Below are 25,046 nucleotides of genomic sequence, written 5' to 3' on the forward strand. Positions count from 1 at the left end.
AAATACATTAAATTAATAAAAATAATATAATTTAGATCTCTTTATCTCTCTCAGATATTTTCGTGATATTTATGTAATAATAATATCGAATTCAATTCATGATCGATCTGATCAAAATCCGAATTGACTCGATTCATCATCGAAACGATGGAATCCGCGGAGGCGAGTTCCTTGGCTTTTTAAAGCTAATGCGGCTGCTTAGAGCTCGTGAACTCAAAGCAGACTAACACGTCGAGACTACAGGGCGCATTTTAAAATCGCACTGTAAGGCTGCGTTTATCGATGGCCACGCGGCCTTGGATGTTCTCTAACAATCATCTTCGAGTCGCACGAGGGTGACTTGCACGCGAGTGCTTTGACGCGCCTGTCCGCGTGTGCAGCACACGTGAAAATTTATATTTTATGATCTCTATGATTGACAGGACTTGGCAGCTTCTATCGCTCGGACATAAGCGGAATGAGACTGCGCTTTGTCTCGGACACCACATCCGCGGAATTTCCCCTTGGAGCTCGCGCTGCAGTTTCTCCGGACAATGAAACTGCGGCCTCTCTCGTCACGTAAGGTCGTGGCGGAAGCTGAGGGAAAGCTCGCGAGTTGCGCTCCTGTCCAAATTCGTTCCAAATGCGATTAAAGTGGCCGTCTGAGAATTCCGCATTCCGGTGAAGTGACGAGGCGAGAAAATTGCCGTGGACTTGCGAAACTCGAGGCCCCTTCCGGAAGTAGTTTCGCTTGTTGTTGTTTAACGCCACGTACGCGCGTGCTCTTAAGGTTCCGCCTGCATGGCAGGCGCGATCGAAAAGTCGGTTCGCCTATGGGATTTGTAGAGCGAGGAAGTTCCGGGAGGCGTAATACCCGCTCGAGTAATACCCGATCATTCCGAGCGAAATGGCCAGGGTTGGACGAAGCATTAATTGTTACGTGCTGCCGCAGACGTATATCGTTTCCCGGTGCAAACGGTGCGTTAACTGTCCTACCGGGAAGGAATTACACACCGCCGGAAACTTCGTACGCGAAGATTTTTCGAAGCGATGTAACGTTATATGAGGAAGAGGAATAACGTCGCTGTTTACGACTTTAGCAGCTCGTAGGAGCTCATGAGAACGTGCGGGATTGGTACCTACTTTCCGAAGTAACAAGTAGATATCGAGTCAACGGAGGCTTCTTCAGGAAGTGGACTGCACGGGAAATCCTGAGAGAGCGCCGCGAGATTGAAGAAAAAGTATGTTAATACTCTTGTAAGCTACTTGAAGTATTTAGGCTCAAAGTAATCCGGAGCGCGGCTATTAACATTCAGATATTCGCTGGCAAGTATCGGGAGGTGCAAAAGTGTGCGCTTAATCGCATTCGGAAATGATTATGTTAGGTGTACGGGTCAGGTTTTAATCTTTTTCTTCATCTTTATTAAAATTAATCTGGTATTATTAAATTTATTTGGTATTTAAACTCTGTTTATTCACAAATTAATCTGGTATTTAGATTTCAAATAAAATCTCGCTTTTTAATGTTTTTGGAGAGTTGGCATCGAAGTTTGTAAAACATCATGATTTAACGATAAACTACGGAAAACAATAATAAACGCTATGAGCAATGAAAAGTTATACTTTTCGTATATCAGCAAACGATTTTGGACTGGAAAGTCTTTTCCGCTCGCGGCGTATTCATCCAACTTGAAGCCTTCAAATTACCATTTATTCCAATCGATGCAGTACTTTTTGAGTGGATTAGTACTTTCGAGATGTGGCTAAAATACGAAAAAACTTTTTTCGCAAAGGAATTTGAAACTTGTAGAAAATTATAAAAGGCGAAAGCAAATATTTTGATGACTTAATGGTATTGCACGTAAAAAGCGAAAACGTGCAAAAAGTGATTAACTCTTTTGCATACATCTAATATTCGTTCTGGTGTAACGTATAACGGAAACAGATGGAAAACTTATGATTAAATCAAGCCAAGTTCCTCGCCGACAATGCAGACAAGTTAATAATTATTTAATGAGCAGTAGCCTGCCATTTAATGTGCGAAAGAATTTTGACGAGTCTGAGATTTATCTATAATCACCCTGAAAAATATTATACAAGCATTTTCCTAATATATTAGAATGTAACAAATGTCTATAGGGTTGTTTAATTTTTTTTTAATGAAAAAAGAGTGACAAGAGTTCTGGAAACATGGAATCATGAAGCTACCACAAATATTAGTAGAATAAAGCGGCGCATATGTATATTAAATAAATATTTATGCATAAATCATGATGTTTTACAAGCTTCAATGCCAACTCTTTAAAAATGTAAAAAAGCGAGAATTTATTTGAAATCTAAATACCAGATTAATTTGTGAATAAATAGAGTTTAAATACCAAATAAAGTTAATAATGCCAAATAAATACCAAATAAAGTTAATAATACAGATTTAATAATAATAAAGATGAAGAAAAAGACTAAAACACCTGACCTGTACACCTAACATAATCATATATAACAATTTTCTCTTGGAATTTTACTATAATAACGCTACGAGCTTTTGTTCTAACCCAATAAATAAACTTTCTTCGTAAAGCGGAGGCTTCGCTTGGTCTGCAGATTGAGAAAATACCTAGCCAGGTCTTGGCAAGGAGGGATCGTTCCGGCTATTCTTGTGTCAAACGTGCGACCAAGGCGTTTCGCGGGAGAATCAACGGTTACGCAAATGCTCCGCCGCCCGGAACCTCCCCAGCCGTTAAACGGACGTGTAAAAGCGGGGGTCGTTGACCCGGGGTATGCACCACGTATACATAGGTACCTGTATTTTCTCTGCACTCTCCTTCGAGGAGAGGGCAGGCCGATTTCTTGCTTGCTGGCTGATCCACGCGAGCAACCTGCGGTTGCGATAGGACACGTTATTACACGGAACAAGTGCAAGAAGAAGCAGCCGCGCGACGGCTCTTCTTGCTCGATATGCGTGTGGGCATGTGTGGAAAGCGAGGCAAAATGCAATTGGCGTGCGATTTAATTGAATATTATGCAACGGATGTTAATTAAGGACGCTGTGGCTCAGCGCGCCTCTTCCTCGACTTTGTCGCGGCGTGATCGCGTTCGTCACGGTCCCAAATCGTTCCCACTTTGTTTGTGGGTCACTGGAACGTGAGAAAAAAAGGTTCTCAGATACTGTTTCGTCCACCGCATTTTCCGAGTTTCTAACTTGAGCAGATCAAGTATACAAGTTTAAAATAATTTATGACATTCTTCAGCGGCTTCAAATTCGTCGGATATTTCGGAAGCGGTCTGAGGTGCGAGTCAAACGCGAAAACATTACAAATTGTGTTGAAATTGTTCGACGAGAGAGAATCTTTCTATAATTGACGACGTTTAAATTATTTCGACCGTTTAACGTTTATTTTTGGAATTTTCGAAACTACGATTATTTAGTTTTAGAGTTCAGTTTAATTCAGTCTCCCATTCGGATTGTGTTACTGCGGTCGGAAGCCTCGTCCTTCCTTCCGATCATGATTATCCGTTCGAGTATATACTCGGTGCAACTTGTTTTACATGCTTCTGCTCCGATTTATGATCGAGACCAGCTCCACCGGCACCAACGTTCTTATTTAAATTTCAGCGTCGGGCTCGTGATCGATTAAGGCGTTCAAACAATGACTAAAGGTCAGACTTGCGTTGTGTACGACAGTTTAATCCTGATTCTATATAGATTCTATAGATCAGCCCTACATTCTCGATGACTAAGAGTCGAACGAATGTTGTGAATATGATAAGCACGAGAACAAATTTGCTTGGACAAACGTAGCGCCCGTCCGAGCTACGTAAAATCGAACTTCAAAAGTGTGCGGAAAATGCAGCCGATGAATTTTCAAGGGAGATTCCGATGCTGCACCGAACGAACATCTTCCGGAATTGGATAATTATACCGGACTGATATGGATCTCTCTCTATCTTGTACGGCTGCGGACTACACACGATAACCAGGAATATATCAGACGATAGCGGTGCATGCAGCGAGCCCGCAAATACGCGGGCTGTCGCGCGGAACAAATTAAAGACACGGAATAAGCTGTGCAAGTGTGACCTTTAATCTAATCGCATATTTAACGCGGAATGTATCTGCTTCAGTTCCACTTCCCGTTGATATGTACGTCGAACAGCCTCAATTTCTGCGCGTCGCGTAAGATTAAGAATTCAGAAAATCGAGCAAATCTAACAGGACCGATTGCGAGGTCCGAGGTGCAGGGAAAGTTCTTTTATTTCGTAATTCCGACAGAATTCCGATTTCCGATCTTTCGAAAACTGTATTGCGTGTATCGAACGCAACGCGAAACGCGGCATTAACACGTCTATACATTACATTTGTAATCGCACGAATTCCTGAATAAAATAGAAATTGCATAACAGAAATATAAGAGTGTAAAAATCGAGATTTGCGATCGCGATAGCAATGAGAAAAACAAACATGGATTTCTACTTATTAATTTCTTATTAATTCCTCGAACAATGATGAAAACTTGAGATCTCAATCTTTGTAACGATAATGACAGGCATCGCTCGTCGCGTTTATTTAACGAGACGATTACGAGCTGTCATGACGAGCGAAAGTATTATGCACGCTGCGAGTTGCTTCGAACTGGCTCTGCATACTCTATATCTTCCTCACGTGCAATTACTGACGTACGAATGGCAATTACGTAGAGTGCACGGCGCGGCGCATCGGTGCATATAAGCGGATACGGAGAATTATGGAAATCACAAATTTATTGTCGAATCGTGCAATCCACGCACCGTAAACTGGCGAGCATTAATGCATTCCTGTAATTAGATAAAATGAAATCTTCCTTTTTAAATTAAATTAAGGGGAAAATCAATTCAATTCCAACTTGAATAGCTCCAACAATCAAAGCTATGTAACTTTTGCCAGGAAATAAGTACCGGATTTTACACAGGCGTTTGCTGCGGTTTCTCGCGCGTTTGCGATTCTGGCTCGAAAGCCAAGTGGCTTTATGTGCACCCCCGTGCATGTTTCCTATTTACGATTTAAGGGAGTTAATCGCGCGCCCTGGAAACGAAACCGCCCCGTGTGCACCTCAGTTCGCCTCGCGGTTTTGCGATTTACGATGCATTTATCCTCGTGCTCGCTCGTCCATTGATTCGTGGCGAACGACAGTTGTAAATCACCCCGGTTGCCGTTGCAACAAGCAGCCGCGCCGTGAATTACATGCACCACCGGACGCTTCCCGCGATCTAAATCTTAATCGCAAATAAAACGTCCGTCGCAATATTGATGGAGCGAGATGCGTGGTCGTTCGAGTACCCTCTTGCATTCTCGTTAATTGGTACTTTAACTATTCAGTATCATGTTTTTATATGTATGCAGAGTAATTTTAATTACAGATTCTCTCTCTCTCTCTCTCTTTCTTTCTCAGAGCAACCCCTCATTGCAAACTTAAAATTTCTATGTAGAATCATAATGTCCACATTTTCGAGAGTTTGATTCACTATTTTAGTTTAATAGGCAACAACGGAAATTTTGAAAAAAATTTATTTTCTATTGTCGCATCACAATAGTGTATTTCTTTCTCGAGTATTTTAAAAATAATTTTATTTATTTTATTTATTTTATTGAATACTGATTTCGTTTATCAGTGGAGTTGAATTGGAGGGCACGTCGAAGGCACTTGCTTACGCGTGCTCGCTTATCACACTTCCTTCAATTTGTAATTCTTGTCCAAAATCTGCTCGTGTCTTCGATGTGGAAAATCGTAGGATCGATCTATTGAACCGTGATTTCATTACGATGATCTGGAATTTGACCTGAACGTTATTCGAACGTACGAAGGCACATTGAACCTTTTCTTTACCGTGGGGAGGCAGCCTAGCGCGACGCGTTGGCCGCATCAAGAATTTAGTTCAGCGGCATCCTGGTAAGTGCGATGAAATGCGCTTCGCTGTGCTCAGACGATCGTCTACGAGAGCGTGAATAACATCTGCTCCACGTATCCGAGGGTACTCTTGTTGCCGGGACTCGTGGTAAGCCGCACAGAACGAATAATTCTATTGCCAGGTATGCCTCGTTAATTGCTAGAGTCTTTTCTCACGTGGAAAGGGAGAAGAAGTGCCCCTCAACGTCTCAGCGAGATTCTTTAAGACTCTCGAGAATCTGACAAATTTTCTTAATTAGTGAATTAAGCGAAATGCGTGCGAATAGCTATTATCGCGAATAAAAAATAATATGCGACGTATTAATTTCTATTTTGAATTTCATCGACAATTCCTCCATACATGTACAACATATAAACGTATTTTTGAACAATTAATTGATTGAAATGTTACGGATATTTTATTTTTACCGCGACGGACAGACAATACAAAAATAGTTGGAGAAAATATATAAAATATATCGGGATTTGTTTTTTCAACACGAGATGCGTGTGCTATTGATCGGTCAGAACGCTTGGGCAATTGTTTCTATTTCCACGACCGGCTTTTCCATTTGTGGGCACCACCGCGCGGAACCATAGAATCTCGCACTATCACGATCGTTATCGTATAGGAGGAGAAAATTTCTCCGTTTATTTTCAAGATGGACATGCACTCTCCCGTTCTTAATAAAGATTTCTATTCTTCGCAGGTGGGAACAACGGCGAATCTCGGCGTCCCTCTCACTTCGCCGATCTGCATGAAGGGCACCAGGTAACATCACATCTTCAGTTAAACTATTATAGATTACGAAATACGTTGAAACGTAAACAATTTGCTTTCAAAGTTTAAGAATAATAGAATAGACGATCAGATATGCGTTTGCAATAAATAAAATGAAATATAGATTGTGAAATAAATAAAATATAAAATTATAAATTTGTATTTCCGGGAACAGTCTTTTTCATTCTTTATTTCGATCTCAAATCGCGCAGATTTCCGTCAATCGTCTGCAGATTAAGAAAGCGCGTGATATAAACAATCAATTTATTTATGTTATAATTATTTTATTTATGTTATAATTTTCCACCGGAAGATAGGGCCTCGCAAGGATGAGGAGGTTCGACCATGACGACCATGTCGCGCGGCAGGGCCCGCCGCCCTTCCGGGTGCTGGCCGACACCGCTTATCTATCGCCGGCGATCCCTGCACCACCGCCGCCGCGCGCCCCCGAGCCCTATAAGCTCGCCCCGTCGACGACATCCTTCGGTAGGGCACATCGACGTTCCAGCTTCGTGATACTCGCCGAGTCCAGGCCGGCGAGTCCAGAACCCACCAATGCGTCGCCCACCTTGCCTACAGGGAGAGTCTCGCCCTTCCGCGGACGTGGCTTCAAGGGACCACCCCCTCACTCAATGTCGAGGCCGCAATCGCCGGAAGTCACCGGGGAGGGACGTCGGCGTAGACTCGAACGAAGAGGTAGGTTGCGAGAATTGATCGAGAGTCGTGAAATTTTCTCAGGAAGTTTCGAAAATTCATTAAAGTATTTTGAACAAAGTTTGAAGATTCTTCAAACTACCTTGAACTATTGTACGACCGCACAAATTATGAAGGCACTTAGAACGTGTTATAAAGATGTTTAAAGCACGCAATTTTTCAGAGATGCTGCATTTTCGAAATACCTTTCAAAGTTTTACGTTAAAAAAGTTCCATAAAAAGTTTTATACGAGGATTGCTCAACGAACAATTTAGTAAATAAATATTTATAATTATATTTTCAACAACTAAATTTTAATAACGAGATATCTTCGATTCGTAATCATCATTGTTAATTTATTCGTTTATCTCTTGCAGTCTCGGTGTCGCAGCAAAACAGCCCGAGACGGAGCCTGATACCGCAACCTACGTACCGGCAACGGTCCGTCTCCTTGACGAAGGCCAACGAGCGCTTGTCATCGCCAAAGATCGGTCGCCGGGTCGACTCGAAGACGCGTCTGAACGTCTCGGGCTCGCGGGGTCGGTTGAACGCAGCCGATTCTAAATCGCGGTTGAACGACTCCAGAACGCGCCTGAACAAATCCGATTCCCGAAGTCGCGTGAACCTCGCCGAGCCCAGGACGCGTTTCATCTCCAATTCCACCGGCAACCTCAGCAGCAACCGGACGCCGACGCGTCGTCAGCCGACGACGAGGGCGTCGACGCGCCTCTCGCCGATTCAAGGCACCCCGACGAAACCGGAAAAGACGAACGTGAGGGGCGAGCGCGCGAAGGACTCGTTGAGAACGTCTCCCACAAAGACGCCGAGGACGACACCGCGGAAGAACGTTGTCATCGCTAACCAGAAGGACAATCATCAGGATAGGTCCCCCAGCAAGGAACGTAGCGTCTCATCGTCGAAGATTCCCCTGAAGAAGAACAAGGCCAATGGCGTCTCGCTCGCGTCGTCGAACAGTGGTAGATTCATCTCGATGCCTGAGCAAAATTCGGAGAAGCCCAGAAGGGCGATCCTAGCCACGAAGAACGAGAATGGACAGTCCAGCCAATCCATTCAGAACGGTCGATCGCCCGACCCGGACTCGAGGGAGAACGGGGTAGACGGAAGCTCTGGCAAGGTGGACGAAGTGCACCTGATGGACTTGCTGAAGCAGACCTCGCACGCGTCCGGCACGTCCAGCGAGCGTCTGGTGAACACCACGACGACCACGGCGGTGCAGCCGCTGCACATTGACGCGAATACGCTGCTCGTCGAGCGTAACGAGACCGTCGCAGCAGGGAATCAGCAGAGGGAACGGCACGATGGCACGTCCTCCAAGTCCTCCATTTCTCCAACACCTAAAGACGAGTCGTCAGCGGTCGTTTCTTCGGCGCAGAATGCGGGCCAGAAGTCCACACCGCTTGAGCATCAAACGGCCAAATCGAGTAATCCTGAAAATGACAAGAAGGACTCGCCGGTGGGTGCGGAGGGCGGCACCAGAGAACACTCAAAGACCAGCAGTTTCGGTCAAGCGGCGAGGAACGTGGTCAGAATGAACGGCGAGAGTTCAGTGCGTTTCGCCGTCAATCAGTCTTCCGCCAATCTGCGTGTCGGCAGAAACGGTAACACGGCCCGGGTCAGACCGAGCGACGCGAGGCCTCCGGACGAGTCGGAGGCGAGCTCGATGACCTCGGAGGTGAAGAGAGCAGGTGGCAAGGTGGTCGCGGGCGATCGGGAGGTTCCGGCGAGCGACAAGATGCCGATGATGACGGAGAACAAGTCGGAGATGACCAGAACGACGATGGCCGAAGACGAGACGAGGACGAACGCGGAGGCGATGACGAACAACCGGATGGCGAACAACGCGACGACGATGACGATAAAGAGCAACAGCCCCGCGAGCTCCGCGATCGGTGCAGTGAACGCGAGTGTGAACGCGAGTGGTATGCACGTGAGGAACGCGAACCGCGGCAGCGACGCATCCCTCAAGTCGTCCACCGGGGTGTCCACGGACTCCATCGAGAGCGTGAGGTCGACGGACACCGGGGTGAGCGTGAACACGGTCAGGGGTGTCTCGTCGCCGAGGGAGAAGACGGGCGTGCACGTGGTGAAGCGCCAAGAGATCGAGACGCTCAGCGGCAACATCGTCCACATCGAGCAGAACGGGGAGCCCGCGTAAGTCCATTTAGCTCGAGTAAATCTCGTGTTCTACTCAGGGTTTATTTTTATGCGCAGATACGCATCGTCTTGAAGTATAACAAGAAATTTAATTTAATTTTTATTTATAACTAAATAAAAATAAAATAAAAGTTTTATTTTTAAATTAAATTTTATTTATAATTATAAAAAAATTTAGTTTTATTTAAGCAATCTCTAAAAATGACTTCAAGTAAGCGTAAAATTGTTTATTTTTTAATCCATCCAATGTGCGAAATTCTGTGAAAGACACAGAAAACATTTCACACTTGGGATAAGACGTAAAAAATGGATTTTTTAAATGCTTTTTTAATATTTTTGAAATTTTTATTTGGATCTATCTTTACAGATTGTTTAATTAAAGCATTCTTAATGATACATCAAAATTAATATCCCGTTTACGGTGTGCAAATATAAAAATCTGTGTACCATTTAGTTACGCTCTTTATTAATTTATGTACCTGTTTTGTTCTCTTTCGCCCTTTGCGATGTCGGTTTACTTCGTTTGAACTATAATTAAGGGTAATTAACGTCAGAAAGAATAATAACGCGTAGCGAAAGATACAGATTTGGTGCAAAAATAACTGATAACGTTAATTCGTTATGTAATGATTGTACGCTGTCAAGCACAATGATATATTAATACATCACATAAATGTACACTACGTTCCTATAGATCATTCGAGTCTCACCTTGATGAAGAGACGAATATGCCGCTATTGAGTTTGAGTAAATCGACGAGCGTTCGCGTTTTCGTTTCACGAGATTCGCGTGATGCACCGGCCAAAAGTTCGCACGCATGAATTCACTTGCTAATTCGTATTGTTGCCGCCCACGCGGCCGATGAAAAATTAAGGCGATTTGCCTCGGATTGCGGGTATCAGCGGGCGCTTTGGATAATCGTAGTCAGATCGGAGCATGGAATATCTGCGGATCGCAACTGCGGCACGGCAACGGGACATCATTCTCAATTAGATAAACCACTTTCGTGACACACGATTGTCTTGCCGCGCCGAAAAGAATAACAGTCAACTCCCGGATTACTTTTCTTTAGAAACTTTTTAATTTTTTAATAAATCATATCACATGCAACTCTGACTCAATTTTGATTTTGTGCAATAATTGCAAAACTTGAGTTAATTATTTTCTTGAGAAAAAGTTTTGCAATTGCACTTTGTAAATTCTTGCACCTAAATGCAATCGAAAAGGATAGAGTATCGTATAACATTAAGACTGTAAAATATATTAGTAAAAATTACATATTAGTTATTATAGCAAAAATATTATTAGTAAAACGTGTCATTAGTAAATTATTAAATTAACTCTCCCTCTCTCTCAACTTAGTTACTAAATTATTAAAATATTCCTAGTAAAACCAAACATTAGATTGGGCAGAGTGATAGTAACAAGTAATGGTAAGAAATTATGGTTTTACCGCTATTCGCGTCGCCATCATTCCAGCGAAATTTCCTCCGATATGAGCTCAAGATTGTTTGAACGACGCGAAGATTGGTCGCGCGTATTCCTGTGTATCGAATTTCTGACAAGGGTGCACGCCTCGTCGCGCCATTCGTTACACTGTGCAGTATTGCAGTAATTTCGCGGGTATCTCAGTGTAAATCGCGAGCCCGTTGCGTTACTGCGCAGTTATTTATTCATCGTTTCACGACGAGCTTCCGAGCTCGTCCCCAGGCTTCGTCATACTTTGATACTTCTTAAGACGAATTCTCGGCGCGGAGTTTAATTAGTGATCGCGTGATTTCCGCGAGATCCCCGACGAGATAATCGGTTTTGTCAATTAGCCTGTTGTTTAATCCATTATACATAATCGCACTTTCGCGCGACAGCCATCGCGATTAATTATAATAGCTCTCTCTCTCTCCCTCCGAAGAAAGCCAGGAATTAAACAAATCACCCTAAATCGGTACGACTGCTGATTTCTGCGATGATCTCGGTAGCCTCGTAATGATGATAATATTAGGAAATACAAAAAATTATACGGAGCCGAGTAATAACGGTTTTAAGCGCTTTCTACTTTTGCGCTACTTTTACAACTGTGTTTAGCTACCGGTGCATTCCCGACGAGCGGCATCGCGAGCTACTCGCTCGAATGACAGAATTTCTCGGTTTTTCCTCTTGCCCTCTCTTGGGACTTTCTCTGGCAGCAATTTAGATCCATATCATCCTCTCATCTCTCGTCTCATCGCGCAAATGGAGCAAGCTCAGTCACCGCATCCCTCATTCACGACGCGCATGATGACGGATTGACGCGGATTGACCGTCCGCCTGCGGAAGATCTCCGGAAATGCGGGAGCCACTTCCGGGGAATGACTCGACGGTCGTTCGCACTCGAGGGATCGAGTGGAACGAGCGTGACGCGATTTTATTGCGACTTTATCGCGTCGAAGAGGCGAGCGTGCTTCCGCGGAAAGTTCCCGCTTCGCCGGCCGAGACGCGAGTCAAAGCCGAGCCGAGGAAGTTCCCGTCCTATCTACAGTCGCGCAAGATTCTCAGAGTTCCTTCACCCCGGCCAGTTATAAACCTCCACCTTCGGCCGAAGTGGCCGAGGTGTGTCTATCGATCGTGTGGGGATTTACATCGACGGCCGGCCTATCGCGCGGCCCGGCTCAAGGGGATGATAAATTAGAATCCCCGAACTATCCCTCCTCGCCGTCATAATGGCCGCCGCGGACTGCGAAACCGTTCTCGGCGGTTTCGTAAAAGTGCTCCTCCTTCACGACTTTACGTCGGCGCTTTCCTCAAAATGCGAGAAACTGGACTGGGCGAGGTCGATCGTATCACGCTCGCCATTGCGAAACGTGATAAGCGTTCAAGGGTTTTATCTTGGTGGCGGCGCGACTTAAATAATCTTGAACTTTATAATACTGTTCAACGAATTAAACTTCACGTAAATCAAGAATTACATTCACGCTTTTTGGAAATTCTTCCAAGATTCTCTCAGCACGAATTCCAGTATCTATCAGGTGTATGCGAAAGTTTTAATCCGTTTTTTGCCTTTTAGGTGCATAATATGTGCAATATAATTAAGTTATTAAAATATTTGCCTTTCTTTTTTTTCATCTCTCGAGCAAAACTTCAATCAGTTTCTTTGCGAAAAAAGTTTTTTCGTATCAGCCACATTTCAAAAGTACTAATCCAGTTAAAAAGTACGTCGATTGGAATGAAAAACTTTCCAGCCCAAGTCCGAAATGTTAAATTTGCTGAAACGAAAAGTACATATAGCTTTTCATTGCTCATCTCGTTCACTATTATTTTTCGAAGTTTATCGCGAAATCATGCCACATGACGTTTCACAAACTTTGATGCCAACTCTTGAAGAACGTAAAAAAGCGAGGATTTATTTGAAGTTTAAATAATAATACCAGAGAGAGAAGAAAAAGATTAAAACTTTTGCATGTACACATCTAATACATCTTTTCTCGTCACACGTTTAATTCTACATCGATTCCAAGGAGATCTCGGAAATTCAGTTCCGCTTGTCTTCCGTAACTTAAAGAAGATATTTTCTGAAGCGTATCTCTTTTCTAACATGATATACAATAGCCAAGAGGCTTAATCTTGAAGAAATTTCAGTTCAAAGCCTTAAATTTTATTCTATCAATTTACTTTGTATTCTCATCATATTGCCAGCCGAATAACAATAAGAATTTAATGATTGCTTGTAATGCACAAAAATATACAGAACAATTAATAATAACGAGATAATGTTATAAATCACGTTGGAATACATGACCGCGAATCATTAACGAAATGATTAGCAATATTACAATGGATCGCAAGTAGCCATATCGATTCCTAGTAGATAGATTCGTAGTTTTAGCTTTCCCTTCCTGCATTTATCGGAATTAGGTTTCGAGGGGTAATTAAGGAAGCCACACTGAGCGAATCCGCGCGCTCTTTCGAGTGACGGGTACGTTGCACCTCATTCATTATTTGTTACGTCCGCGTGCGTCGATCAATTAGGACATCGGCGGCGATCATTATTATTCCCGGGATAATTTGCACGGGGATTAGATTCTTCGTACGCGAGAGGGAACTCTTACCCGGCCGCGCGTAATATCGCGCGATATTATTACTGACCGTTACGTTCCAGTGACTCACACGACCGCAATAGCGTGACGGTGCCGCAAGCTCGCGCAAGCACGGTATTGCGAGCACAGCTTAATCTCGCGGCGCGGATTCCACACGGTCTTGCGAAACAACACGGAAGCGTCACCGCGCGCTCGCACGATCTCGAGACACGAATGACGCCGCGCTGGGAAGCTGCGCGAGATGTGGCTCATCACCGGAAGTGCCTCCTGTTCCGCGAGGGAGAATCTTGAGCTCGTCAGCTGATCACACGAGGCGATCTCTCGCTACGTTTCTGCCGCAATTCCCTTGTAATTATGTAATTGCGCAGCGTAAGAGGGTATGAATTACTTGCCGCCTGGTATCCCTGCGTGCACATTATGAAGGAACGCGGCATTTCGACGCGCAAGAAGCATCTTGATTCGACGAAAGGGTAGGTCTACAAAAATTGCAGATTACGCGGGATCTATTGCGTTTAATCACGCGCGCGTAATCACGCCGGCGAATCGATACGGCTATTTGCGATCCATTGTAATATTGCTAATAATTTCGTTAATGATTCGCGGTCATGTATCTCAACGTGATTTATGACGTTATCTCGTTATTACTAATTGTCCTGTATATTTTCGTGTATTCTGCATTACAAACAATCATTAAATTCTTTTTGTTATTCGACTGGCAGTATGATGAGAATACAAAATAATTGATAGAATAAAATTTAATTTAACTAAAATTTCTTCAAGATTAAGCTTTTTGACTGTTGTACATCATGTTAGAAAAGAGAAATCTTCTTTAAGTTACGTTAAACATTAAGAAATAATAAAAGAAGATATATCTTTAACTATGAAAGACTGTTATGCTTCATACAAAAATAAAAATAATGTTGTCAGGCATTTACTCGGTAAAAAAATCAAGGATGCAAACACGAAAGTCCATCTTTGTATCTGGCGATTAATCTCGCACGCGAGCCAGCTCGATCTCTCGTTGACTTTCATGGAACGCTAAAACTTTTCTTGTCGCAAAGATACCATCCCGCGTCGTGGAAAACGCGGCGCTCTACTTCTTTTATGAACGATTTCCTCGCCGTATTTCTATCTGACGTAAAAAATAGAACGGTTGCTTGATGTACCTATATATTGTCCCTACATCAATCGGATATCCGAGTATCGTCACCAGGCTCGTTGAAATGCTCGATTCTTATCATCCAAGCTTCTTGGATAATGTTCGAGTCACGTAGCTATGTTTTCCCTTCGAAAGTCGACTGTCGATTGTGTAAGTCCGCTGTACATAATCGACGGCTGTGCAATCACTGCCGCATAACAATCGCATATGTAACTCTTTCGCGAATAACAATTTGTTAGATAACTTCTGACTTGACTCGAGTAATCGATCTTAGAAATCTTTTACGTAAGGCACAGTCCCTTTCTCGTGCAATCCGCCTTCATGAAAATATTAGATCATTACTGAAAAAAGAAATGGGAAGCTAATTTGAGGTGGAAAGAATTAAGGTAGAAGGATCGAGTTATAGGGGTGCGATTCCTCTAATCGAAACGCGGGGTAAATCGCTGACTACAAATTTGCACACTAATGCCGTAATAGCACCAAGCTGGTAGGTAATAAATCCCACCAGAATAATTTACGTCGATATACCATTAAATTACTAGTAAGCCCGGCTATTTTTACGTTTATTCCATTATACGTCTAGGCGTAAGTCGATCCAAGAAAAATTTCCTAAAAAATTTTAAGGCATCCATCAAAGTTAACCAAAAGCGTAAAAACGCTCTTCGGAACGAATTTACTACGGGAAAAGAAGACGTTAAAAAGGCGTCTTAATCCCATTAATGTCACCGCATATTAGTATCGATCAAACCTGTCGAAGGGCTCATCCCCACGCCGGATAGACGACGCGGCTTTCAGGGTGTGCATTTTTTACCCCCGCGAGCGACAATCGGCGGATTGGAAAAAGTGCCCTCGCGCGCGCACTTGGGGGCGGACTCGACTCGGGGGGTGTTGAGCGGCTATAAAGAGAAACGAGAACACACAGGCCGAGTAAGTGAAATACGGGTGGTGGCGCGGATCGACCTTGGCCGCACGCGACGCGCCGCGCCGCGACGCCTCGCCGGTCATTTCACGTTGCCACGTTACGTCGGTTTTCGGTCATGCTTGCCTCCCCCCGTCTCTCTCCCTGGCACACGCGATTTATCCGACGCGGTGATCCGTCATCCGTGCAGATCCATCGATCGCGAATCTATCGATTCGAGCCAAAGAGCGCGATCGCGCTTCGGGGGTGCAGCCGCGGGTAACTTTTTGCTTCGTAGAGAAAAGGAAAATTTGGACGGTGGAGCCTTAACGGCGATTTGGAGGAATGCACGTGGACTCGCATCACGCGAAAAGCTATTGGGTTGTAACATATATTCTCGCTTCTTAAGTGTTTTTAACAATATAATAATAAATAAAAATAAATAAGTGTTTTTAACAATATAACACAGGTTGTAACACATATTCGTTATTAAAAGCACTAAAAAAGCGGGACGAATATATATTACAACCCAATATCACGAAATAATAATAAAAAAAAGACTCAGTCGCTTGATCCGCATCCGCGAATTTAGTCCTATCCGCGGTGTCGCGGAATAATCTAGTGAAAGTACCTTACCCTGTAATTCAAAAGGGTATATTTACGAAAAGTGGCGAGTGGCAAGTTGCGGTAAATCAATTACATTGCGGCGTTACATGTCCGTATTTGAGTACGCACTTCGCGGGGGGTTGATAATCTCGAGATGCGGAGAGAATATTCATGTGCTGACGTGCAGAGAGAACTAAGAAGGCACGTTGCTTATCTTAAACATTTACAAATCTATGATAAAATATGGCTGTCAGCTTACAAATATCTTCAAGAGTCTTACAGCTGAGACGATACGTCTTACACGATGCGAATGAATATTTAACGCGATCCACGGGGTCTCGTCTGATCGTGCGTATTAATTCCTCGCAAGGAAAGTACAATATATCTTTCAATTCAACGTTCAATTTCAATTAAAAATTTTAATTTTAATACAATTTTAAAATTGAAATTTTCATTGAAACATAAAGAGATTAAACTTTCAATTTCAATTAAAAATTTTAATTTTAATTCAATTTTGAAATTGAAATTTTAATTGAAAAATAAAGAGACTTTAATTACTAAATTATTCATCATCGATCATATAAACATACGGGAATGTCCAATAATGGTGTTGCGCCCTTGTTCTTCAGGCGCAACAATAGCGCATAATCAATTAAACTGACCGACTTTTCGGGGTCCAACAACGGTGTTTGTACCGCCTCGTTCTATTATATTTCACCTTTAAATAAGCCGTAATAAATTCCGTACAGCCACGCGTGCCTCCCTCCTCCGCTTAATTAAAGCACCCTCGCATTTTTATGTAAAGCAGTCCATTTCCCACAATTCGACATAATTGTGCCGCTGATCCTGATGATAGCGTGCGGAAAACGTCACGGTGTAACATCGTGCAACGCGAGAACGTTAAGTACAACAACGCGTTATTAAAGATCGAGCGGGACAAATTTCAATGCAATTTGCATAGCGTTCGCCTCTCCTTCGCGGATCCCGTTTCTCTCTCTCGTTACCTTTTTCGAGGCCCCGGGGATCCTAATCACCCTCTCAGATTAAGCTAATTGCGATCCGTAGCCCCGTGACCGACTGCGAAACGCATGTCGGAAAGGCGCATCGATTTGCAACGTTAATCGACACGAGAACAGCCCTTACATCATCCCTCGCAACGACCCGCGGCAAATTATCCGGCGAAGAAATTCAAAACGTCCTTTCGCGTTCCTTTTTTGCGTGGCGTCATTTGCGTTTGAAATTTGACAATTGCGTATGAAGATTAATGAACACCCTCTCCCTCCTTCACGTACGAGATACTTTGATTTCAATTTGTTCGTTGTGTTGCATTGCGTCGTTCATAAATATTCAAACGCATTGATTTGCATTAATATTAATTGATAGCAGGACTATTTCTAATCCGCAGATAGTATCGCCGTGGACTATAAATAAAACGAAAACACCTGCACGCATATTTATTTTGCATGCAATAATTAGAAGCACGGAATCGCGGAAGGGCTGTTTGCATTAATGATTCCAGAATTTAATCGGAAAGGGAAATAAGCGGATTAACAACCGCGGAAACAAACGTGGGCGCGCTTGCGGATATAAAAACATATCAGTCTTTACGTATTATCCTTTCTATAGTGTTCTTATCCGAGAATCTGTGTTCCCTGATGCGATCGTCAAATAAGCTTACGTTAATATCACGCTCAAGGCAACTCACGTAAAGTCTTTAACGCGTGTTTTATAATGTATTTATTACTGGAAACAACTACGGTAACGATTGAAACCTCCGGTGTTGCTTCTGAACATTAAAATAAAATATTAAAAAATTGTTACGCTCCATTAATAATAATTCTTTTAATTTGTTTAACATAAGGCGTAATTGATGAATGAATGTGAAAACGAAGAGAAATATTTGTATATTAGTCCTTCTTTTGAAAAATATTCTTACCGATCGAGAGATCGATGCATCTTTGATCATTATCGAAACGAGGACATTAGAGTGATTCAAGCGTGTCGTGATTGCTCGCCCTTCCGTGGACGTGGCTGGCTTACATGCGTAGAGGAATTTCAGGTGGTCGTTCCCGTTACATTTATCACGGCACGGCACGAGAACGCGGCAAGGTACACGACGAGCCGTAGTTTTACCGTAGCGCGATAGTTATTAAAATTTGTGCGAATGATAATGCCGGTCGCGCGACACGAAACAATTCCGCCGCCGTAAATCTGTGATACGGTATGCTGCGTCCGAGTTTACCTCTCGGAAAGAGCCGCCTTGCATGCAAACCGACCGCGACCGTGCATCATTAAGTCATTCTCCGCTTCCCCCGCTGGACCCCGTATTTTTTCCCCGACCTATGTTTTATTAATGTCCCCAGGAGGGAGAGTTCGGTTCGCGTTCGCTCCTTGCATCGCGCTCTTCGACGTGTTACATCCCGACTGTCCGTGATTATAACTGCAGGTATGCTTAGATACGAGGATTCTTCCCGAGGATCGCGAAGCTAATTGTTTTCGGAGGCGAGGGAAAGAAATCCCGTCGACTCTTCTCGTGATCGAATTACTGTCGGGTCTGAAAGCTCAAAAATATCCTCTCCGGTTGAGTTTAATTGATCGAGCAACTCTAAATATCCGTCGGAGCAGATTTAGCAATTGTAAAACGGCGCGTACCCAGTAAGGTCTCTATCGCAAATTACGCACGTAGGAACGTACCGTCTCAACTCCACTATTAAATCGTGTTTTGATAGCAAAGTATAATTTTGTTTTTGTGAAGGAAAAATTCTATTAACGAAGCAAATGGTACAAAATAGAGAACCGTCTATAGGTCGGAGATACGCCGTATACCTCATGCACGCGACCACGCCGGATCGCCGTTGATACTCTAGTACCAAATCGGTACGCCGGGAAGGATTCGATATTTCGCGACACATCACACGTTTGGTTTACGGTTTTATTCCGTTGTGATTAGAACTTGTTTGTATATTAAAACTCTTGGATGGGTGGTAACACTGGATACGAACTCGGAATCTCGATTTCTTTACGGTTCAACCCGAACAACTCTCGTAATTTATAAACAACTCGACGAGGATCACTCTTACGAATGTTGCGGTAATCAGGATAATTGTGGTTCAAAGTGAGTTCGCGGGTTACATACGGAATTTGCTTTGATAATGCTCGGTCGGCTTCTGGATTCGTTAATTTTTGGATGAGAGGAAACGGGTCCTGATTATTTGAGTAAGCAAGTCGGAAATGATAACGGAGCTTCTTTTCTTGGAATCTACGCCCCTTCTTAGTAGGCATGGAAATGAATTGAATTATATTTATCCGCGGATTCCTGTAGGATTATGGTCGCAAATTAGGGCCACACTCTTCGGCAGCGCCAGTTGCAAATCCTCCAGGAAATCAGAATGAACAATTTGAACGAAAACAAGAAATATAGAAAAGAAGCTTCATTAATTTTCCGTAACTGTTCCTTTAAAGTAAAGCTATTTATTGATACTATATGAGTGTGATGATCGGGTTTGGAAACGCAGTATCGCAAATAAATCTACCTTGTCGTGGCTCTGGAGTGAGAGCTTTCGCCACAGTCTCGCTAACACTAGATGCTCGGAATTTATTCTTAAACGTAGAGATCGGACTCGACACCCAAGACTACGGAAACGCTTAACGAAAATGATTACTTATTACTGCACTTATTACTGAGTTCCCTGGCCTTCTGCAGGCCCTTTTATATTGTGGACGAAGAGGCGGGTGGTTGAAAATATCGATGGTGGGACTGATTTTCCACCAATAATGTTTAGGAAAATCGGGCCCGCGTCTTCGTCTCGACGGTTATCTCGGTTCTGTGGAGGAAGGCCCTTCGCGTAAACATCCCTGTACAGAACCTTAATACCTAAGTTGATTAATTACATAGTTCGCCTTATGATTATAATATTTTCCTCTCGATATTAATTTCCTGATTGCAAAATGGATCTTCTGGGATTTTGAATGGTTGTTGTATCTGTTTTTAATCCAAAGATATGTATATTAAAAGAAATAATGCTTATTTTGAAGACTGTAATCGTATTAAATTCCGTCTATATGATCATTTGCATTCAGGAAAATAATAATATAAAATTTCCTAAATTATAAAATCACTATATATATATAATATGATATTATATATATATTTTAAGGTTTTAGAACGTGCTAGAAGGTTCTAGAAAGATGCTGGTATGCGCGGATGTTTACACTATTTATTGCCGGGCTCGCGATAACGCTCGCTACGGCTAGCAGGCTTGCCTGCCGGAGCCTTCGAAGATCGTTCGAGAACCTTCCATCCGATGAAGGGTTACTGACGTAACAGACGGTAGGCACCCCCGCGTCGCTTTCGAAGACGAAAGTACTCTCACGGAGCGTTAACTCCGCGTTACGTAATCGCACATCTTGCCGCTGGATTCTCGCTGGTAGCGTAGGGTCACGCTAGATCTAGGTCTACGCGTTAAGATAAGAGGATCCTAGACGGAGCGAGGAAGGAGGGAAAAAGGAAGGCGAAAGAAAAGAAAAGTGTGGCGCGGCGGGAATTAGCACGCGTCCGTTCCTCGCGCACAATGCGCGCTTTATTGCGGTGCAGCGGCTTGATGAATCCGCCGGATTTTTAATTGCATTGCATTGCGCGATGCAATTCGCGGCTCCTGAGCTCGGCCGGAAGCCGCTCGAGAGGACGTTCGTGATTCCTCAAGATAATCTGCGTGCGTGTGCGTTTTTCTGGAGCCTCGTCGCACGCGGATCCGCTCTCATTAGTAGCGCAATTACGAGGGAAAGTGTTTGCTACGGCGAAATTACCTACGTCGAAGTAGACCGGCGGTGTTCCCGCTTTAATGACGCTAATGTTTTGCGCGAACTTTCAACCGCGTGCTTCTGCTACCCTCCTGCTCTCCCACCCCTTGCCCCTCATCGCGCCTCTTTAATCAACGGCGCGCAAATGCGCCGGATACGGAACTTTCGGGCACGTGCAACTTTTAATGGTTTTGTCTGGCGTGTCGTGAGTCGTGATGCGGCCACATAATCGCCTGACCGGCGATGCCTTTAGTGTGCCACCGGGTTTAATCCTTTTCAGGGCGAATTGATTTTACAGCCCTCTTTTGGGGAGAGCGTCATACTTCGTTTCTGGCACGACGGAAGTGACGCGGTCGACGAGGACATCACCGTTTAAATTCGATTCTCCGGAGAATGATTTCGGTTAGAATGTTTGTAGAAATTGTCCCATGAATGTAGACTCGAAACGCTTTTAAAATAATATGCATCGCAGGGTACGTGGCGGCGAACGCAGAACTGTTCTCGCATAATTTTCTCGACGCGTAGTATTTTCCGTGTCGCAAGGCAGAAGCATTGTTTAGTATCGCAGGCTGCTCGTTAGCGTGTTACTGTTTACGGTATTTACCAAGTTTACGGTCGCGTTACCGATTTGCAAAGCTCACGAGACTTCCTATTAAACTGCAGGAATTCTTGTTCTTCGAAAGAATCAACTCCCTTTTCTTAGACTTGTGCGTCGAGAACCACTTCGAACGTTCCAATCAAGACTACGCTTGGTGCCATGACGTAAATGATCCAACCAAGAGCACCTTCATAAAAAAAATCCCTCACGAATTAAATCATTTTCTACGAAGTTTACGTACAACGTAAATCCAGCACCAGGACAGACTCGTGACCAATCCGATCGACTAATCTAACGATCGTCCTTCTGCCGAGCAGCGAAAGTGTTCGCGCTTTTGCTCAAGGTAGCGACGAATTACAGGCTTCATAAAAGCTGTACAGTCACCGGTCGACACGCGCGTCGCGCGACGCTACGCGCACCGGGACGCGACGGACGGGGAAAATCGGTGGCGAGGCCGCCTTGAAAACCGACCGGTTAAGGTAAAGAACTTCGTGTCGCGCGTATCGATTTCGCGGTCAGCCAGCCGCGGCCGAGCAATAGGGGCAGCGGGGGTCCGAGGGGCCGGCGGAAGGGTTGAAAATCTTCGCGTGACCGGTCGCGGCCTGCCCTCGCCTGCCTGACCACCCTTCCTGCCGACTGCGGCAACCGCAATCACCACCTCAGGCCGAAGTCACCTGAGGCCGACCGTCGACGACGGTCACCCGTTTACCTCGGACCTACCTCGGGGTTGTCCATCTCGCGCGTCCATCGCCCAGTCTGATCATCCCCGATCAAGCGGTGGTTACTCCGTGCCGATGTTCCTCATATCGTCCGCTTATCGCGCTCGACCGCGTCTTTACCGCAATATCGAGCCTGGAAAACGCAAAATCCTGGGCATCCACCAGTCACCCCCGGACTTCGCGGAAGAAGGCTTCCCGTCTCGCGAAGGAGCCGCGGCTAGGTAAGGGGGTTTTTCTCTTCCTCGGCTGTGATTGCGTGCGCGGATGGACGAGAGGGATGATGGGACCTGCGCGGTTCTTGGGAAGCAGCACCGGGTGTGCGTGCGAACTACCCGGTATTGCGGATTAGAGCTGTCATGTGCGGTGTCTCCTGCTTTTCGGAGGGCCGCAGGTCTCTGGTTTGTTTGCGGACGGACGAACGCTTTTCGAGTCACGAAACACGATTTTCATTGCAACGGTAAAACACACTTTCAGACGTGTGCTTGGCATATGTCTACACTGCTCTGCAGTTTAATCGCTTGTTCTACTTTTGGAGCGGAATTTTAGAATAAATGAAACAGAAATTATGTTGAAACAATTTACGCTATTTATTTTGACGTAAGATATGTTTAAAAAAATTTTATTCGAGTTAAATTTAAATAATATTGTGTCCCTTGTAAGTAATTCGCTTCTTCTATTCCAGTTAAATGTAATCAATACTCTCTGATATTACTATACATTTTACACATGACTCATACGTGCATATAGGTGTACACAGATGCTAATGGCACGTGCAGCTAATGCAAAATCGATAATAATCTTTCGAAATGAAGTAGAAGATTTATGCACAAAATACATTAAACAAGTAACAATATGAAATTCTATTCTTTCTTTTATTTCAAGATATAATACATTACATAATGTATAATTAGAAATAATTATTTTCATCTTTATAATTGTATCTATATAATTTTTGTTATATGACGAATTACTATCTGAATACTTTGCAAAGAACTATTGTATATGCATATCTGCGCATAAAATTAACACACGAAATGTTACATATTCCATTATCTAAATTAAACGCGTATATACTTTCTACAGATTTATTCCTTGAAAATAATAATTACAACGACAAATCACGATTCCACTTTTACTGTAGGGTCCTAGCCTCTGGCACCGAGAAACAACGCGAGGGTGAGAAGCTGTTGGAACGCTGGGGTAGATCTCTGAGACATTACTGCAGGTGTTGCTCCGGCATGAGATGCCTGGCGTGTCGCAGGGATCCCAAGGGTTTCCTGTGGGCCAGGAATCAGGGAAGAATCATCAACGACAGCTCGCCGCCTGTTGCAGCGACCATGCTCGACGCACCACCGCCCGCGACGAATGCGTCGTCCTGCTGGTCGAAGCTGAAGACGCGATGCAGGTAAAGAGAATCAGATGCTCCTAACGATCCGATTAAACAAAAGAAATGAAAAATTCGTCTGTGTCCTGGATGAAATATCTTTAAAAACGAGGAATCTTTAACATTGCGTCGTGACTTTTCTCAATAGATGCACCCGACTGCGAGAGATCAAGTGCTGCACGAGGAAATCCCGGGTCGCGCCTGCCGAGTCTACCGCTGCGTGCTGTCCGCCGGAGAGAAGATTCGGCGCGATTTGCCGTCGCATGTTCGCCTGTTGCAGCTGCAAACGCCCAGACACGCAACAACAACGCACAAGAAACATACGTGCCAAGCACAGTCTTACGAGCGTAGCACCGCCACCCTTGTCGGAGGTACGCGAGAACTCGGTCTACCCTTAGAGCAGGACAAACCGTTATTTTGCATCCCATCCGATTGTAAAACAATAATTATACTTTTCAATGCAACGTAAAGTGCATAATGATTTTTTTTTAATTAAGTAAATTGTCATGTTATCACTTTTCGTATCACTTGACCGTATCCCTGTATATAATTACCCGTTTTTCTAATAATTTTTGTGAAAGCTGCGTGTCGCGATAGAGACAGTTAATGTTTTTTTAATTCGGACGTACCGTTATTCTAAACGAAGTTAAATGTGGGATGCAGTATGGTCTGATTTGCTCGGCAGGGACACGTAACGCTCTAGAAACTCGTGGAAAGCCGTTTTTTGCTTATAACGTAATAAGAAACTTATTCACAGGAACCGAAGACCAAGATACCGGACGTCCTAGTGGAGCACAATTCCGTTATGCGTGGCGCCATTCCTTGCCTGCCGGTGCCTCTCGCCTGGTTCTGCCTAATTTGGAACGTCCTACTACCCGGCACCGGTACCGCCGTCAATTTATAAGCATTTACTACAAAACTAGAGTGTAATGCGTGCACCGTGAAGAAATTATCACTTTCTCAAATTCATTTATTTCTCGCTACTCAAGATTACATTTGAGAGATCGACATATTTTCTGACGATTATAATCAAATCTGCCTAGGAACCGTTTGGAGCGGCCTGTTCAACCTGTGCACCGGACAGCCGAGATTTTCCGCCTCCGCTGGGATGAAGTCACGGCTGGGCGCTTTCATCGTCAATCTCGTCGTTGGTGTGGGCCAATTGTTCACCGTTCTGTTCTGCCTCGTTGGATGGGGCTGGAGCATCTGGTGGGGCATCACCATGGTCCGCCTGGCCAGTGAGTATTCTGATCGCTCATTAA

The 25,046-nt window shown here is 44.1% G+C and overlaps 1 protein-coding gene across 1 annotated transcript in view; it reads left to right on the plus strand.

Moving 5' to 3' along the window:
- LOC105284384 (protein stum) overlaps window positions 1-25,046 on the plus strand; it is a 35,734-nt gene that overhangs the window by 1,520 nt on the left and 9,168 nt on the right. Inside the window, exons 2-8 of the mRNA XM_011347827.3 lie at window positions 6,611-6,672; window positions 6,995-7,377; window positions 7,753-9,547; window positions 23,542-23,805; window positions 23,933-24,155; window positions 24,542-24,668; window positions 24,828-25,022. Coding sequence (XP_011346129.2) covers window positions 7,011-7,377; window positions 7,753-9,547; window positions 23,542-23,805; window positions 23,933-24,155; window positions 24,542-24,668; window positions 24,828-25,022 — 2,971 coding nt within the window. The 5' untranslated portion in view covers window positions 6,611-6,672; window positions 6,995-7,010. The remainder of the gene's footprint in view (window positions 1-6,610; window positions 6,673-6,994; window positions 7,378-7,752; window positions 9,548-23,541; window positions 23,806-23,932; window positions 24,156-24,541; window positions 24,669-24,827; window positions 25,023-25,046) is intronic.

This window comes from Ooceraea biroi, chromosome 3 (assembly GCF_003672135.1).
Source record: "Ooceraea biroi isolate clonal line C1 chromosome 3, Obir_v5.4, whole genome shotgun sequence".
Taxonomy (NCBI): domain Eukaryota; kingdom Metazoa; phylum Arthropoda; class Insecta; order Hymenoptera; family Formicidae; genus Ooceraea; species Ooceraea biroi.